Source organism: Halichoerus grypus, chromosome 13 (assembly GCF_964656455.1).
Source record: "Halichoerus grypus chromosome 13, mHalGry1.hap1.1, whole genome shotgun sequence".
NCBI lineage: Eukaryota > Metazoa > Chordata > Mammalia > Carnivora > Phocidae > Halichoerus > Halichoerus grypus.
Window position 1 is genome coordinate 77,915,770 of NC_135724.1, and position 20,044 is coordinate 77,935,813.

A 20,044-nucleotide genomic window follows, 5' to 3' on the forward strand; every position below is an offset into this window, starting at 1 on the left:
AAAATATATAAACCCAAAATCCCCAAGGCATCAGAAAAAAATTTTATTTAATTAATTTATTTTTTGACAGAGAGAGAGACAGCGAGAGAGGGAACACAAGCAGGAGGAGTGGGAGAGGGAGAAGCAGGCCTCCCGCCAAGCAGGGAGCCCAACACGGGGCTCAATCCCAGGACCCCAGGATCATGACCCAAGCCAAAGGCAGACACCCAACAACTAAGCCACCCAGGCGCCCCTGAAAAAATTTTAAATTTACTAAATTCTTCACACAAAAAATTATAATGGCCAATAGAAAAAGGTTAAAACTGATCAATAAACACATGACATTTCACAATTCATGGGACAGAGCTAAAACAGATCTCCTTAATGGAAAATCAGTAGCCTTAAATGCATATATACAAAAAGTCTGAAAATTAAGGAGGTAAGCATGTAATGAGAAGTTAGAACATACACAGAGCACACCCAAAAATGTAAAATTATGAGAAGAAATTAACAAGAAATAAAATAAATAATAAGCCAGATTGACACAATAGGATAGATTAGGAAAAGAGAGCACAAATACCAGGAATTTGAAAAGGGGCATAACTTACAAATATGGTGTAAATTTACATGACATGAAAATACTACGAATAACATCTGAAAACATGTTGAAAACACGAGATAGGCAATCTCCTAGGGGAAAAAAAATATTATATCAAAACTTTTTCAATAAATAAAAAACCTGAACAGACCCATAACCATAAAAGAACCAGCAACAAAAGTCCACCTAGTATCCACCTCCCCATCAATCATGTAACACCAAAAGCCACTAGGCCCAGATGGTTTTACTGGAGAGCTTTACAAAACACTCAAGGAAGAGATCATCTCAGACAAAACTTCCCAGAGAACAGAAAAGAGGAGCACCACTGAACTCATTACATAAGGAAATGTACCACCCTGATACAAAGGACGGTGTAAGAAAGAGAAATTGAAGCCCATATGACAAATACTGATGCAAACTCCCCTCAAAAACAACAACAACAACAACTAAACCAAACTCGGCAGGTGTTGTTCTCAAAAAACATGAGCAAGAGTGGAAAGACAAGTTGCAGACAGAGAAAAGATATATGCAACATCCATACCGGACAAAGTCAACAAACAACCTAACAGAATAATGGCAAATGGTACTGAGCACAGAATTCCCAGGGAAGGAAACCTGGACAGCATATAGATGTAAGAAAAGATACTGCTCTCCCTGGTAATCAGGGAGCTACAGATTAAAATAAGGTAACATTTTATATCTATTAAAATTGGCAACAATTTAGAAGTCTAAATACAAGTGTTGCCAAGGATGTCAGGAAAGAGGAACTCAAAAACACCTATCACAGGAGATTTTCCTGCTACAGTACTTTTTGAGAGCAATCTAGAAACAGGTGGAAGTGAAGATGCCCACCCCTGAGCAATACTACATGGCACTGGGTGGTCTGTGGGAGAGAAAGGTTCCCATGTTTGACACAGAAAGGATATTAAGGGCAGCATCGTTGGGAATAGTGAAAAAAAGCAGAAGCAATTTAACTGTCCTTGGTATGGAAATAAATATCACTTATGTAAAAGTTTAACACATATAAAATAATAACCTATATATAGATAGATACACGTGTAATAAAAGTACACATCCCAACTTTGAGGAAATGGATACCTCTGGTGAAGGAGAAGAGGAGCAAAGAGGAATGGAATTTTAGCTACATCTGTTATGCTTTGTTTTTCAAAAACAGGAGATATGAAATGAACAGGGCAAAATAATAACATCTGTTTAATCTTGTGGGTAAGTACGAGTGTTCTATTATTTTTCCTATTTTTAAAAAAATAATTAAAATATAATAAAGTTGAGAAACACACCAATGTATTGTTATTCCCCACCACCACCACCACCAATGTACTGTTATTAACTTTACATTAAGAGATCTTTACTCCCAAGGAAAAAATGTTTTTCTATCTGAACTGTTTTATATCAGAGTCTTTGCATCCTTACGCTCTCCCCAGCAAACCACGTCTGGCATCTTTGATGGCAAAGTATAGTCACTAAACTCTGAATTTCCAAGGACACAAAATAATTTTTTCCAATCTGGGTTAAGAAGAGCTTTTGCTCAGATATACAAAAATTTGGGGCGCCTGGGTGGCTCAGTCGTTAAACGTCTGCCTTCGGCTCAGGTCATGGTCCCAGGGTCCTGGGATAGAGCCCGGCATTGGGCTCCCTGCTCGGCGGGAAGCCTGCTTCTCCCTCTCCCACTCCCCCGCTTGTGTTCCTGCTCTTGCTAACTCTCTCTCTGTGTCAAATAAATAAATAAAATCTTAAAAAAAAAAAAAAAGATATACAAAAATTTTGAGGGCAATTTGGAAGTACTAATACAAGTTGTTCTTAATTCTACTGAGAAGTTTACTAAATAACTTCCTTTTTAAGGTATTATACATATTGGCATAAAGATATTGGCCAGTATTGTTCAGTCAAGTCAGACATTTAAGAATAGGAGTAAGCCTAGCTGCCGTTCTCAGCTTCGTGCTGACAAGTGCATAGCATCAAAGCACTAAAGAGCCTAATGCTTTCATAGGAACTTGAATGTCATTTAAAGAGCAACTGTCACCAATTGCCCATTTTCCTATCAAAAACAAGTAATAGTAAAAACAGCTAACACTTGGGGTGCCTGGGTGGCACAGTTGGGTAAGCGTCCGACTTTTCGTTTCGGCTCAGGTCATGATCTCAGTGTCGTGAGATCAAGCCCTGAGTCAGGCTCCGTGCTCAGTGTGGAGTCTGCTTGTCCCTCTCCCTCGGCTCCAACCTCCCCACTCCCTGCTGCATACATGCTCTCTCTCTAAAATAAATAAGCAAATAAATTAATTTTTTTTAAAAAGTAGCTAACACTTTCAAAAATTGTATTTCATGCTAGGAACTGTATGAAGACCTTTTAGATCTTCATTGTCACAAAGCTGCTTTATGACATAGCAACTTTATTATCCCCATCTTCTAAATAAAGAAATGGAGTGAAAAAGCAGAGATGTAAAACATCACGGACCATCCAGCCATACCAGATTTCCATAGGGAAAGAAAATTCCCACTAGGCCACGGGTTGTGAAAAAGGCATGAAAGTAATGTTAAAATTATTGGCAGCTGGTCATCAGAAACAGAGTTAATAAAAAATGTATCCTGCCAACAGCTGTTTCCTCTGGTTGTAACATCATCACAAATCCTTACAACAAATAAAACAGGGAAAGTAGCATCATGTTGCAGCAGAACAAAAAGGGAATCGACTAAATGTCTGATAGTGATAGAGGAACAATAAGGGAAGAAGTGCGAGAAGAACTGGCATTTTAAATGCACACTGACTGTTTTACATACAGGATGCTCACCACACACAATCCAGGGTCAGCTATCTCGATTTCAAGGGCTTATACCCCTGAATACCTTCTTACCCATAATAAAATCAATCAAAAGAGAAGCATAACATATTTTACCCAATGAGTATACGTTATTAAAAGGGCATAGCTGGGCAATTATAAACTGCTGAGCGTGCGAGTACATGGAAACTGGAGGAAACCATACAATACTGGCCTTATATGGTAAAGATGTGGACGCATCGTTTCTGAGAAACATTTTGCACGAGGATCTAATGAAAATGCATTTCTCGTTCATACCCATGACACATCCTCATTCATCATGCAGTGACTAGGCCGAAGAATCCGTGTCTAATTGCTGGCTTGTGAAGGACCACTCAGAAGAGACCTCCACTGCGAGTCACGGTGACGCCACAGCTCACCTGCCCCTCTAAGCAGCAAGTGTAAGTGAATGCTGAGGCTGGAAAAAAGAGTTACAAGAATTTAATGCCAGCCTTTTTTTTTTTTTTTTAAACTAAATGGTGACTTATTTTAAGTACTACCAATCAGTTTTCCAAGGCTTACACACAGAGTAATTTCATTTACTAACTAATCAGGTCACTGTCTCATTAAGGATGTGTCACACCTCAGCTTCATCATCTAGAATATCACTCCTTTTCTAGCATGGAACTGAAAGTTTAGCTGAGAACAGTCTGCCACCAGTTAGACTCCCTGCTTTAAATAATGTTTAAAGACTTATCAATTACTCACTAGTCCCTGCCCCTTGTCACAAGAAAGCTCTTATTGTACCTCTCTAGCTAAAACTCCAAGTGCTGGGGATGGCCAGCAAGTCAACTCAAGTAGCAAAATGACCAAGGTTACCAACAGCACCAGCCCCGTGCCTCATTCATGAACTTGTGGCATATCAGTGAAATAGGTCAGGGCACCGGCTTAGGGACTGTCATTATCTAAAAGATCCAGCGGTCTGCCCAGGGCCCAGCACCATGAGGCCCAGGGAAAATTCAGCCTCCAAAGCGTGTGCACGGCTGGCACAGGGGAGGGGGCGACAGCAGTTCCCATGTGGCTGGCCCGAGTGGAGGCTGACGGCTTTGCCATGTTCCAGCCAGCAACCCTCATGGTGGTAGAAAACCACCTAGACACTAGCACTATCATTTACTTTGGGTTTGGGGAAAGTTCTCAAAAATTTCAAAGCAGCCACAAAACTCAACAGAGCTCCTGGAAACTGATGCTTCAACTAAAACCAGAGTTAGGCAACGCTTTCCTCCAAGAGGCATTTTTGGGGAGGGGAAAGTAATCAAAATTTAAGCACTGGTAAATACATTATCTGACTGTTCTAAGAAGGAACGTTTGTGATTTTAAGTAACCTTGCAAACACATTCCTCCTGAGGCATACAAAATTCAGTGTAACTCTTACGGTATTTCTAGTTGCTAAAGACATTTCCCATCAATTTCGATAGGAAACCGTAACTTCTCCCACTTACACCTCACAGTGTATCTTATTTCTCACACCTCACGTCAAAAAGGAATCCATACTTAGGACGTGCGCTCATCCTACACGCCAAAGGCTGTACCGCGCAATCAAAAAACTCTACATACGCATGAACAAAAGTGTACAGAAGTCTTCTCACAGATCTGTTTCTATAAAGGAGCTCCACTCTGCAATGTGTTTTTAAAGGAGCTGATGGTATATCACAGAGGAACCTGCACACATTTTCACCCTCCCAAACTCTCAAAATTCAACACTGGGAAGCTTGCCCATATGACCTCTGCATTATATAAAAGATCATTCAGAATGACTGTTTCTTAATGTAACCGCAACCCCTAACATGATAACTGTTTTCAATCCACACATTAGCTTGCTCAATATTAGGCTGAAGATACTACCAAACTGGGGCTACATGAACATCTAGCGGGTCCTTCAAAATGTACCATTTTGTTAATTAAAGCCACACAGCACTTTAACCAGCAGACTCACTCTTTCTCACAATAACCTAGGTCTCCAAAAAAGTTAATAAACTTCCACAGTGTTAAAAAGTGACACGTGTTAATTTTTATCAGTCAAATCAAGTATTCCCCTTTAAGATGCTCCACGTATCCCATGTACGAGGTCTTTCTAGCTGACATCCTGGAGTTCAGTCATGCAGACCCCGGCTGTTCCAGGGTGCGTGCGGGCTTCTGACAGTAATCCACACCGTCCCCTTCATCTAGTCCTGCTTGGCAGCTTCCCAGCGCCTTTCCAACTTCTGACCTGCAGTCATCTCATCCAGCCGCTTTATAATCTGTGATTATCCAGACTGACTTCACCACCCTTGGATATAAATGCCTAAAAAGCCCCTCCCTATCCTGACTCAAGGAACAAGAGACAAAGATTTTCCAAACTGTCCATCCTTATTTTATATTTATATATTTTAGGGAAAAAATGCTGATCAAAATCACTTTATATGCCCAAAGTTCAATAACTTTATCATTCTGTCCATACTTTAAAAGATCTTCTGTAAGGCACTGATAATGACTCCTTACTGGCCTCCGAGTAGTACACTGAGAATTCTTGAACTCTCGGCAAGGAGAATGGTAAGTCAAACATGTGCTCGGAAGCAAAGGAAAAGTTTTCAGCCCAGGCATAAGGGCTCCATTCACACTGTGCAGAGTTCAAAGGAGTCCAAAAAGGATGTCTATTGAAGTTTTTTTTCAACTTCCTTTTTCTTGTATCAGTATTATTTATGTGGATACATGTTCTGTTGAAATCTCTTCGGGCCCTATTGCTCCACACGAAGAAGCTACACAGTCAGTGATAGTGGGACAGGGTAGAGTGGCACAGGGAACGTTGACAGGGACTTCTGCAGCAGACTGGAGAGACTGAGGCACACAATATATGTCTTGTTGACAAGCTGGCTACCGAGAGTGACAGCTCCTAACCTGGGACTAATACATTCTGAGGAGGTTTTACTTTAAGGGAACCAAAAACACCAACCTCGAGGGTAAGCGGAGGCGCCGTGGAATCAAGCACACAGGTTGGGTTACCCAGGGCTGTCAAGTAAGCGAGATTCTAGAGCCGCCAGAGAGAGGCAGTGTGGCTCTGCAGAGAGCGCACCTGCCTGCAAGCAAAGAACAACAGGCTTCACGGGCACAAGAAAAAATGCCAAGCACATTACTTGGCACCACGGGTCGTCTTTAAAACCTGGGTCTCAATAAAAAAATTAAAAAAAAATAAAATAAAATAAAACCTGGGTCTGATTCCACATAGGCCATTTTAAAAGTCCGTTAAGAATATGAGGGAAGTTACTGTAAAACTATGGATTTCACGATCAGAAAGCAAAGCAGTGGAAGTTAACGTTTCCTTGCTCAACCACGCCTGAATACGCAACAGTGCACGGAGACACTGTATTTCCTAACTTAACAATTTATAAAGTGAAAACTTCATCACTACAGACAAGTAATTCCATAATTTCTGGTCTGAGAATAAACAAAAACTAGGAATCCAAGATGAGGTAGAACCTAGTCAAAATAAAATTCAGCTCGAAAGCAAAAGCTGAAAAGCAAAATAACTGCTGACATAAGTGCAAATTTAGGAAATTAAAACAAATCAATTTCAAATCAGAAAGGAGAGTAATCAGTTGCCTAACCCCCTGTACTCAGCGAGTGACACGGGATTTCTCCCCGAGGACCCTCTGTGAATCACTGTCCAGGGGTTCCCAGGGCTACCCCTTTCAGTCCAAGCTCTGCAGTGGGTTACACACAAGTCAGAAGAAAAATCCACCCTCCCTGAAGTAGAGCTGAAAACCAGAAAAACACTGGAACTTTTTTTAAAGGTGAATGCCTCGGGCTCTGTGGCAGAGGCAGTTCCCATCTTGCAGCAGTTATAAACAAGCAGGAGGATGGGAGGATAGACCCAGTTCAGTAGACTGTATCATTTACTCATGACTTAAAGCTCAGCCAGAAAAGAAACCCAAGTCACTGTTCCTCTAAGAAAGCCAGCACGTGCTCCATCACTCACCCTCCCAGCTCAGCCTCCCCTGGACTCAACTCAGGTCCCACCCTAACAAGTACAGATATTCAACTTGGCAGCAGAAAATTTGTTACATATGGTTATAAAGGAGGCTTCTGGACAAATCAGGACTGTAGATATTTGTCCATTAAACCTTGGGTCTATTTCAGAGTTATGTGTGTTCGGAAACCTTTTCTTCGCTGCTTTCCCAGACTTAGGTTATAATGTTTACACAGTTGAGGGCTTCCGCTAGCAGCACTTGCCTGTGTGCTCAGCACAGACCCACGCTCCAGAAAACCAGCAAAGAGTTAAACGTTCTTTGCACTTGACTCAGTGGCTTCCCTCCACCACACACTCCCAGATCCCACCATTCTCTGAGCCACCAAGCAGCCAATCAAAGCAAAGGAAGGAAATTATCCTGGCCAGCTGACAGCCCCAGAGCTCTGATGGCCATATATGGTAAAAACCACTGTCAGAGCCCTGTCAGGCCTACAGGCCGGCTGCTGTGGACATATCAGTGAACTGCAGCGGCAGGAGAAGCCGGCCAAGGAAATGTACAAAGGACAGGCTGCCTGCTCATCTCCAGGGGTGGAGGACGGGGAGGGGAGGGGGGAAGCCATCCTCTGCCAGGGCACACTCTGAGTCACAGCCACTCACTGTAATCCAAAATAGCCCCAGGGTACATTGTGAGGCTCCTTCTGCCAGGACTCTAAGCTCCATTGTTAACTGGGGGTGAGCAGGGTATCCCCCCAAAAAGCCCCCATAGCAGGACTGTGGAAAACAGTCACTGGGAGAAAATGAAAGGGCCCTTCTGTGGCACTTCATGTGGTAATGAGGCCGTGCAGTGCTCGTGCGGCTGGCAGCTCGTGACATAATTTGAAGTCATTGTGCTGCACCTGGTGCCGTCCCCCTGCATCCCGCACCGCCCCCACCCCCGCCTCGCAGCCTTTCACCGCCCATACAATTGACAGTTTAAGGTGCTCAGTGCATCAGACAGCATCTGTTTCAGGAGGCAGTGAATGGGCATCCCGTGACACATCAGGACACTGGCACTGAATAAAACTCCCTGCTCGTCACACCAAAGCGACCATGTGCCAAACGCCCACAACTGTACAAAGGGCTACTGGCATTGCTACCCTTGTCCAAACTGGAGCAATGCTATTTGTGGGAATGAAAACTGCCTGTCAGCAGAGTAGAGTAAGGGGGACATGCAGCCAATGCAAAGCCAGCAGGTGCCGGCAGTGACGGGGGGGCCACAGAGAAGAGAAAAGCGCCATCGGGAGACTGCCATTCCTTTTGAACTAGTCCATGAAAGAAGGCACTTATCAGCACGGTGCCTGGCGATTAAAGGAAGCCCTCCATAATGTGAAGTGCTGTGATTTCAACGCTGTGGCTGGGTCCTCGAGGCAGGGTATAGACCAGGGTACTTTCCAAACCTTAAGACAATTCTCTGAGCTGACAGAACCAAAGCCCTGACAAGCTAGTGTTTTTGTTATTAAGCCTTCTAATGCCAGAGAAAGAAAGAATGCAAAGGATTAAGTATCAATTAGACCACAGTTTCTATACGCCTCCCACCAAAAAAATCTTTTCACACTCAGTGGGGGGAAAATGTTATTCAAAAATATACATGTACAAATCAAATAAAGACTCAGAGGCCCAGGTTCTAATCCATGAAAGACCCCATAGCTCTGGGCTATCACTCAGTATGAGCTTCAATTCCCACACCTGCAGAACACAGGTAGGACAGCAACCCTACCCGGGCAACAACTAAGATCATCTATGAAGGGGACTCCCAAGCACATTCTGAGGTCATTTTGGAGTTGCATCGTTATGAAGATGACATGAAGGCATTGCTTTTTCCTGAAGAACACACAGGAAAGATGCTATGTGGATCCAGTTACGACAATAATCCTAAAATATAGAACAGTGATGCTTATTTTCTGGTTCTCCTCCATATAACGATCAAGGAAAACACTAATTTTGCACTATTTACACCGGAAGTGATGGGACAAAAAGGACAAAAGAAAATGGTTTTTCTACCAAAAAGCTATCCTTCACCTCCTCTTAATCCCTCCAATCGAACATCCTATTTCACCAGTTTCACCGAATGCCCACCTCCACACCCAGAGATCCTGGAATCTGAGGGGGGAATGTGGTTCCCACCTCATTCTCTGTCCTGCTGGGAACTGAGCACCTCTTCAAACTCATTAGTTTAGTGAACTGGCTGGGCTCCTCTTCTGTCTCATCTCTAGCTCCTACACACAGGAGAAACCTGAATTCCAACAGAACCTTTTCTGTGAGGTCTTCCTTGACTTATGAGCCGCAGTTGGAACTCATCTCTCATCACTGTGTCAGAGAACTTTATGTACACACAAAGCTCCCCATCAGAGGGATCAAGGTCAACTGTTACCAAAGCTTTTTAAGAGCAAGAACCCAACACAGGTCCTGACACAGAGCAAACACTCAAATGTCTAAGGAATGAGTATGTGAATGAATGAAAATGATTTTTTTAAAGGACTGTTTTAGACTTCACTAAAGCTTAAAGAACAATTAGCTCTTTATACATGCTCTGATAATATTATGGATGATAATACTTTTTAAAAATAACCTTTACATGCAATAAATTCATTGTAAAACATTTTGAAAAAAGTACAGGTAATTATAAAGTAGAAAATAAAAATCACCTTTAGTCCCACCATCAATGTTAACATTCCAGACTTTTTCCCACAAACCAATAACATAATTTGAAGTTATACATACAACAGTGACTATGACCTCATAACACATTTTTTAGGTTATATGATAATAACACGGAACATAGGATAACCAAATCTTGCCATATAACTTTCTCTTGCTACTGTACAGAACCCCTCAATCATTCATTTAAGATTTATTTAAGAATGTTATATACCTATATATATTTATACATCTGTATAGATAGTTTAAGAGATATGTGGAAGGAGTGCCTAGAACTCCCAGAAGGGCTTTTAGGTCACTGTAAGTAACTCATTTATTTATGCATTGCGTGACCTAACATGATGAGCCAAGTGCTATATTCTGAGAATACATGAATCAGTTATCAATTGCTGCTTAATAAGTTACCCTAAAACTTAGCTGCTTAAGACAGTAAACATTTATTGTCTCATAGTTTGAGGGTCAGGAGTTCAAAAGCACCTTATCTGGGTGGTTCTAGCTCACGGTTCTTACGAGTCATGTGTCAGCTGGGGCGGGAGGATCCACTTTCAAGACAGCTCACTCACAGGACTGGTCAGTTGACGCAGACTATCAGCGGGAGGTCCTGTGGACCTCTCCACAGAACTGCTTGAGTCTCCTCAAAACATGGTGCTTCCCAAAGAGAGAAAGTGGAAGCCAACATGCTTTCAGAACCTAGTGTCAGAAGTCACACGCCATCAAGTCCACCATATCCCAGTGTTTACAGAGTTCAACCCTATTTAATGTGGGAGGAAACCACACTACAGCATGAATACAAGGAGGTGACAATCACTGGAGGCCATCCTGGAAATCTACCACACAAACAGCCATCTGGTTTGTTGTCAAGAGATCAAGAGAATATAACTGTAATCATCCTCCCCTAATCTGTTAAGTGACTTCGAGAAGAATTATAGTACAATGTGACGGTGCAGGATGTGGTACCAGCAGCGTGGACAAGCAGCTAAGGGAACCCAAAAGATGATTTTCACTGACTCAGTGAATCAGAGATAACATTTGAGTTGGATACTGAACAGTAAGAAGAGGTACTTAGAATTCTGAGTGAAATGAATCAAGATTTATTCCTCAATAAATAGGACAGAATAACACTCTAAAGCAGCCCTTGTCAACCCAGGTTCTATGAGATTTAAAAATAAGTCCTAATGCTCTAAGGCAGCAAATACATGTAATGAATTTAATTTCTCTCCTATGCATCTGGAAGGCATAGCATGTCCCATCCTTGAGAGAACTAAGAAAATATTTACTGAAATAATTTTCTGTAGGACTGAATTCTTTCACAAAACTCTAGTTGAGAAAGACCACCAGATGAGTTGAAAAGATAGTTCACAGACATAAATAAAGCCATGTCACAGTACGCCTACATACAGTTTCTAAAACAAATGGGAGAAACATAACTGTGTGCAAGAAGGTACTGCACAGCTATACCAGAGAAGCTAGAAGGAGAGGGGATAGTTACCCAAAAGGGTAACAGAGGCCTGGCCACACCCAGCCCACCCTGGCCCAGAGCAGAGCTGCCTCAGAGGCAATTACTGGGAGGATGAAATCAGCCATCACTCCAATAACCCAAAGTAAGAATAGTCAAGGGAGGAAGGGAGAAAGCAATTTGCATCCTCCACCTAAGTTAATTTTTTTTAGAAGATTTTATTTATTTATTTGAGAGAGAGAGAACATGAGAGGGGAGAGGTCACAGGGAGAAGCAGACTCCCTGCTAAGCAGGAAGCCCCGATGCGGGACTTGATCCTGGTACTCCAGGATCATGACCTGAGCCGAAGGCAGTTGCTACCCAGGTGCCCCCACCTAAGTGAATGTTAAGAGATCAAGAGCAGAGAATTCTAACCAACTCCCCCCACCCTTGTTTTAAGTTAGGATTTACAGATTCACTGTGATCTGAAGCTTTAGTGTGTATGTGCATGCACGTACATGCACCTTCCCACAAACACTGGTGTGTATAAGCCACCATGCTTCACGACAGGGATGGGAATGCCTCATCCGCCATCACCAGTGCGGCTAACTCCACACAGGAGAGGCTTGTTCTTGCCCACACGGTATAGTGAGTGCACTGAGAGCTAAAACCTGCATGTTCTTGATACAAGGCAGCCTGTGTAATTGTTGGGGTGGGGGGAATCCCTACAGCCAAAACCACAAGGCCAACTTCTGTTCTGCAAGACTGCTGTTATTCATCCTCTGAAAGACCAAATAATAAGAAAATGTATTAAGCCACACCTTGAAAGTCATGACAGCATGGCATGCCACAGCTTGATGGGAGCATTACAAAAGAGATCCTGAACCACGTGTGCTAATCTAAATCACCCCACGTCAGGGCTGAGTACCTTCTGTAGTCCTCTAGAGTGACTTCCTACAATCCCACTTTCCCTAATAAAACCTTCTTAACGAAAACCTCATAAACCACACACTTAAAATAAATATACATTCATTCCTAAGCTTGCCTCTTGCTATGTATGTATTTTAATGTATTTGTCCCTACTACTCTTTCCAATTTTTTTTAAGTCCACAGTGATACGACTTTCCCAGAATCTAACCACAAACCTCATGAAGTAGCAATAATAAGCCCTATTTACTGCTGACACTAACTAGCTTTGAAGATAAATTCATGGAAGGCCATGTTTTTAAACAGGAAGCTTTGTGGAAGAGTCACAATACATCTTAAGATCAATACATGCATATTCAGTATTAGTATGTACAGAGAGCCCCAAAAGCATCACCAAAACTCACCTGTTTATAACCAGAAAAAAAAAGGGGTAGGGGGCATTAATAGAAGTCTCTGAGATGGCTATTAAAAACCATGCCCATCTCCTACAATTCATGTTTAGAGGAATCCCAGACTGCTAACACACACTGGAGTCCAGTACACACCTAGAGCATCATTTCCTGCAATCTTAGTTTCAAGCATCACTTCCTATTATATTTAAGAATTTGGTTTTCCTTAGCTTTAAACAAAAGCAGCACCTCATTATAAAACTATTTCAAAGCTGTCAAGAGACTGAAGTTGTAGGAAGGATAGACATATCCATGTCCTACTACAAGTCTGTGGCTGAGCCAGGACTGAACGACCCCCAGCTCCCCAATTCCCAGACCCGTGTTCTTTCTCTATGCCACACTGACCCTAAGGGCTAAAATACAGACACTTTAATACACAAAATCCCACATAGTACATGTGAACCCATCAATTATAAAAGTCATTAAACACCAAGTACTGGCCTTATTTCCAATAGCTGCGCTTAGTTTAAGCCAATGTCACCTCCTCCAAAATAAATTAATATTTAAGGAGCAAAGCCACATAGACCGTATTATAGTCTGGGAAAATGACCCTTGAGGCTCCTCCAAAAACTAACACTTCTTCCAAACATGGCAATTTTTAAAGCAAGTTATTCTACCTTAATTCCTATACAACTGGTAAAAGAACAAAATACTAACGCAAGCAAAAACCAAATCATAAGATCCAGTTGGCTTAGGAACTGCATACAGGTCTCCCTTACATGATATAAATGAAACTCAAAGCTTCCTGTGGTTTGTAAAAGCAAAGATGGATTCACAGAGCCTTTTGTGGATGTGGAACTTGAAGAGAACTATCTAGGAACTCAGAGGAAGATTAACCATTCAAAAGTTTATTTTGGGGCTTAATTGGCTTGTTCCATTTCTTTGGAGCTAAATAAGTAAATAAATAAGTCAGTCTTAAATGTATCTCAGTCTATAGAAGGGAGAATAAAAACTCAAACTCCAAAACACATCCTGGTGCTCCGGTGCCTGATGTCGGTTGACAAGCTGAGGTGTTCCTCTCAGAAGGCCACCGTAAAACCTACCACATGCAACTGACATTAAATTCAAACTCCCACTCTAGAATCAGGTAAGCAGTTGTAATACTGTAATGTATTATTTGCCACTAAACAGCAATTTTCTCCACAGAAATAAAAGTATCTGAGTAGAAAATTAAATTTCAATGAAGGAATGAGAAGGAAAAGAGTCTCCTTTAAAATATAATCAACAACTCTGCCAGTAAGAAAGTACGTTTGGAAACACTTATCAAATTTGTTCCCTAAGGGTATCCATCTACTATTTCTGTAGTGTGATGGTCCTACTGTATAATATCACATCAATCTGGCCACTGAAGTAAAAATCAGACGTTAAAATAAGTCAGTCATGAGTATCTGAGAGAAAGTAAAGTACCGGGGAATTGGAAGTTTTCCCAGTGAGAATTTTCCCAAGGAAAAAAACATCAAAATATAATGGAAAACAATACTTTGACAGAAATTCACTTTACTGTAACCATGTTCAGAAACACACAGTCCGTTATGATGAGATGTACCCCTAATATACATGGCTCAGACTCACGGAGACCCAATGTTAGCAGAATGGAAACAGCTGTAACGTGACCCAACACCTGCATCCTCACCGGTACTAAGCCCTTATCATTAGAGTTCAGGACTCATCTAACTTATTTTCCTCTTAGAAGCCAACTAGAAAAAGACTCTTTCCAGCCTTGCTCTCTCTCTTCACACCACCCACTTATCTGCAATCCTGGGATTTCCTGTTAAAGCAAGTGCTGAGTTTCACCTACAATACTCAAGAACAGTCAGAAATTCACAAATCTCCTATCTTCTCCCCCATACTGGAGACGGCTCCCTGGAAGGATAAAGTCAGGAGACTGGGAAGCCCAGTAAGGTTGAAGGTCACACGTAACAACTTTCAGTAAAGATCCTTTATTTGTACCACTTATTTGCACTGCTTAGATTCTATGCTGAAACTTAGTCTTGTCCAGATTTAAAACCTGTGTTGTTTGGGGACATTTTCTTAAGGTTTCATCCCATTTACCATTCAAAAAATCAAAAAGTCTCAGTCCTCATGACTTCACAGGTGAAGGAGGAGAAGGAAAAGAAAGGAGGAGGAGAAGAAGAGGAAGAAGATGAACTTAAAAATTTCTGCCCAGGGGCACCTGGGTGGCTCAGTCAATTGAGCGTCAGATTCTTGACTTTGGCTAGGGTTATGATCTCAGGGTTGTGAGATGGAGCCCTATGATGAGCTCTGCGCTGGGCGTGGAGTCTGCTTGAGATTCTCTCTCTCCCCCTCCCTCTGCTCTTCCCCCTGCTTGCACACATGCTCTTTCTCAAATAAAATCTTTTAAAAAAAATTTTCTGCTCCTTTTAAAAACTGCACTTTTTGAAAAAACTTCTGTGAAAAGTGGATGATTACTAACCAAATCATAAAATGCCTGTGCCTGCCCATACTCACAGCATCATTATAATAATCTCTTCATCCAGGTAAGGCACACCCAGAACAGAGTTCACCATTTTGTTTAATGATTCTGTTAGAGAAAAACTGATGTGGTTAGTGAAGTGTGTGGAATAAACCTCAGTTACATCAGAGTCTAATGGTCTCCACAATCACAACTCTTAGTGAACTATCAATCTTCAAAGTCAATCTATTATGAAATAAATCAAGATTACCAGAGGGTATCTAAGAATAGAAAAGTCAGATTACTTACCTTGTGCAAAGGGAGCACAAGGAACGCTCCTCCCCCACTCGCTTCTATGATAATGGCAACAAATCTGGGATTGACAGCGCAAAAGGAACTATCCCAGGTCACTCGAGAAACCCGGATGTCATCATAACACTGGTCATTTTTCACCGCTTGTCCAAATACATGCCGAAACTTGCTCTGTCGTACCACTCGCCTCATTGTGTCTGTGGAAGAGCAAAAAGTACATTAAAATCCAAGCAGAAAAAAAAAAAAAAAATCAGAATATGGCATTTTGTCTGCTCTCCTAAAAAGTAGCCAAATGGCAAACCCAAATTTCCTTTAGCAGCACATACCCAGAGAAAACAAAATGCGTCAGGGAAAGAATTACAAAGAAATGAAAAGCTCCAAATTCAAGATCCAGAAACAGCTCGTCAGTTTTATTTTCAGGAGAAAGATCAAAGCAAAAAATGAAGGAAAATTAGCCTTTCAGGGTTGGGTGGGAATTGAAAGATAATTCACTCCAACCTTCTCCTTTCATAGATAAGGAAACTCCAAAGAGAAGTTAACTGGTAAATTTGAAGCTAAAGCAAATCCCCCCAAAAGTTATGATACTGTGGCTTTTTCCTCAGTCTGCCAAGGTAATTTCTCAGTTTTTAAGCATTTTCCCCAGACACTGACTCCTTGGTGAGGACTGTGCCTGCTTACAAGAGTGTTTCCATCAGATCGGTTATGTGTAGTGGCAAATTCAAGAGACATAAGCAAGCATCCTTGTCTTCAAAAGCCTTCCAACATAGGAATAATATCAGAGCAACTTAGAACAAGACTTCTGGTGCTAAGCGTTAGCAGGAGTCTGACTAAGGCAGCAGACAGGTCAAAAGCCAGGTCTTAGAAAAGAACAGCAAAGATTTAAATAGAAAGCAATGTGATAAAAGTGCTATTTAGGATGACAAGAGGTCTAACAGTAGCATACTGGACATATTAGATGGGAAGAAGCTATAAGCAAGGTGCTGGCTGAACTGTGGCAGTAAACCAGCCTGAGAAAGTTCCAGAATGATTATAGCAGTAGCAGTCAGACAGAGGAAAGGAAAAAGGGAGGGGAAACGAAACCAGGGCTGGTTTTCATGTCAGAACTGATCATTCACCACAGCCATTTCCCAAGTAATCAGGGGACTTAGGAAAGGGGAAGTGACACCAAGCCGGGTGTTCCTGGGCTTCCTCATGGGTCATTTCAGACTCCAAATTCCACTAGGTATCCCAGAGACATGTGCACTGAAAGCTTCATGCTTTGGGATCACCAGGCCTCACCTGATCCAGGTTTCCTAAACTGCAACCAATATAATTTTCCTGTCTGCTAATGTGCAGTACATCCTGTTCATATTGGCTAGGATAAATGGGGCCTGGAGAAAACGTAAGAGGAAATGGAACATGGTCAAACCTGACAACTCAGCAGAAAACCAGTACTCCTGATCACCACGCATGCAGGAAGGTTAACACCTGTCTCCTCATGCCAAATGGGACAGAGGGTGGGCTGTTGCTAATTCCTTCCCTCGGATTCTCTCCCTCGTGGCCCTGGGCCCACTGCTAAGTGCAGAGGGAGATCATTCATACTTGCCAGGGCCGCCTCCTACCCTTCCAAGGCATGTGCAAAAGTGGCCTCTTTCCAAGCCTGGGGCATGTGGCTGGGCTGAGGCAACAAACGTTTGGCAGGCATCTGAGCACCCGTGTTCCTCAGCCCAGCTGCTGCCAGACCTTTCCAGCTGACTACCAGGACCATATATTTAGAGTATCTGGTAGAGGAGATGGCAAATGATTCGCTTCCACTTGGCCAGAGTCTGTCATTTGTAAAACAGCATGAGTATTTCTCAAGTATGAATAGATAAGACAGCTTCCATGAGGTGGTGAAAACCAAAAGAAAATCACATCCATATAAAAGTTAATGTACAGCCAGCTGGTCTCAGGATCCATTTCCCGATATACAACAATCTGTACAAGTTAGCAGAAGCTGGAATCCCCACCGGTATCTTCCAGCAAGTGTTTCAAAAGTAAGTTAAGAGAGAGGGAAGGAAGGATTGCACCATATGTCGAAGAGTTATTGTTCATATATGAAGTTTTTACAGATTTAAAACATAAAAATCCCAATAGAAAGTTATACAAAGGACACGAAGAGGTAATTTACAAAAGAAATACAAATGACATTTATCTCCACTCCTTCCTGAAATCCTAATAAAATGCCAATAAAGGAATAAAAGTAGGTAACACCAAAGGACAAAAGAAAGAACACTGGAAAGAAGCCTACAAAAGAGCAAATGTGGGGGTGCCTGGCTGGCTCAGTGGGTGGAGAGTGCGACTCTTAATCTCAGGGTTGTAAAAGTTCAAGCCTCCTATTGGGTGTACAGATTACTTAAAAAAAAAATCTTTAAAAAAAGAGTAAACGTGACAAGAAAATCTGGGAAGACAGAAAGCGATCATGCACATGTAACTGACTGAGGTGTGAATGTTCTCCACTCAGCTGAGTGCCTCAGGAGGAGAGGCTCACAAAAGGATGCCTGCCAAGGCCCACTGTGAAACCCCAGAGCACTCAGAAGAAAAGCTGTCTATCTCTAAAGACAGGGATGTGGAAAACAGGCTGCAGAGAAAACTGACTGAAAACCTAAATTAAGAGCAGCTAGACACTCAGATACGCTCCCTCCAGTGCTGCACAATGAGGGGACTGCCCCACGCCAGCCTCAGCAGAAGCCAGGCTGCAGGCCCTGGATAAGACAACACCAAGCACAGATGAGCACAGATATGAGCAGGTACCACTGACAATCTGGTTCTGTACAGTGGAGCCTCGAGCCCTTGTTCCTGGGGCTCCCAGAACACCAGCGGCCTAGCCTAGATACCACCCACCCCACTGTGCGGAAGATGAGACCTAACCTCCCTCTGTGAGCTCCACCACTCAACCAGCCCCTCCACCCACACAAGGCATCAGGTCAGCTTTTTGTGCCTCCTTTGAAATGTGAATGGACATTTGAGGAGGGCCTTTAACTTAAAAAATAGAATTTTCCCTCTTTACTCAAATAGGCTAGATACCATCTAATCTCACCAAAAACATGAAAATACATATAAACATATAAAGTGCTCTGAATGTCCTCACTGAAAGACATTATGCAAATCTGCTGGCTGATGTCCATACTAAAATACCTTTAAAAGTCATTTCTATATTGCACATGGTGACAACTTACTTTCATCCTAACCACATGGAGTCAGAATGATATACAGGTTCTTTTGCTACAACCATGGAGAAGAGTGTTAGCTACATAACAGAGTAAGTGAGAAAAAGTACTTCCAGAGCACTATGCTGACTGAAGCCAGGTATGTCCAAGTGCAGCTTGAAGGACAGTGTGAGCCCATTTACAATCAAGGTCAAACCTGACCTGGGCTCAGCTGTCCACATGTGGCACAGATGCTTTTGCTGTACACAACAGAGAAAAGCAATTTAGAGGGCAGGCTCCAGAGTCAGACAGCCTTGTGAGTGAGAAGCACAGCTGTATCATGTACTTCCTGGCCAAGGTTCAATAGGGCAAGTCAGTGTCAGATTCCCTATCTGAAAACGGGTATGATACATATGAAGTTGAAGCTATTATTAAATGAGCACTTGGTGTGGGGATTGTAGCAGGAGATTAATATGTCAGAGCACCTTGTATGGTTAGAGACACATAACTACGTGGTAAATGTCAGCTATTGTTACCATCCTAGAACCTGACATAAAGTCATTCAGATTAAGATCAGTTTTGCCACTTATTAGAGAATTACTTAACCTTTCTGAGCTTCAGTTTCCTCTTCTATAAAATGAAGGGATTGATACCTATAATAATTTAAAAAATCATCTGACAAAGCCCAGGTCCAGATGGTTTCACCACTGCCACCGAAGCCTACCAAATATTTAAAGAACACAAATTCTTCACAAATTCTTCCAAAGAACAGAAGAGGAGAGAATACCTCCAAACTAATTTTATGAGGCCAGTATTACTCTAATACCAAAATCAAAGAAAGATATCACAAGAAAACTACACCAGTATGTCTTATGAATACAGATGCAGAAATGCTCAACAAAATACTAGCAGAGCAAATCTAGCAACCTATAAAAAGGATTATACACCATGACCAAGTGGGACCTGTCCTAGAAATGCAAGGTAGGGTCAACATCTGAAAATCAAATAACGTAACATATCAATCAAATAAAAACAAACATCGTATGATCATCTCACACAGATAAAGCATTTGATAAAATCCAACACTTTCATGATAAAAACACTCAACAAAGCAGGAATACAAGGAAACTTCCTCAAACTGATTAAAACAAAAACCCCACAGCTAACACAATATTTAATGATGAAAGATGCTTTTTCTCCGAGATCAAGAACCAGACAAGGATGTCTACTCTTGCCATTTCTATTCAGCAACGTGCTAAAGGTTCTAGCCAGGGTAATTAGACAAGAAAAAGA

General features: G+C 42.0%; 1 protein-coding gene across 2 annotated transcripts in view; it reads right to left on the reverse strand.

Moving 5' to 3' along the window:
* CORO1C (coronin 1C) overlaps positions 1-20,044 on the reverse strand; it is a 77,618-nt gene that overhangs the window by 33,045 nt on the left and 24,529 nt on the right. Inside the window, exon 2 of one of the 2 annotated variants that reach the window (XM_036085936.2) lies at positions 15,582-15,781. In XM_036085936.2, the coding sequence (XP_035941829.1) occupies positions 15,582-15,776 (195 nt within the window). In that variant the 5' untranslated portion in view covers positions 15,777-15,781. Of the gene's footprint in view, positions 1-3,583; positions 3,782-15,581; positions 15,782-20,044 lie in introns of those variants that run through there. The other variant, XM_036085939.2, reaches the window with a different exon arrangement.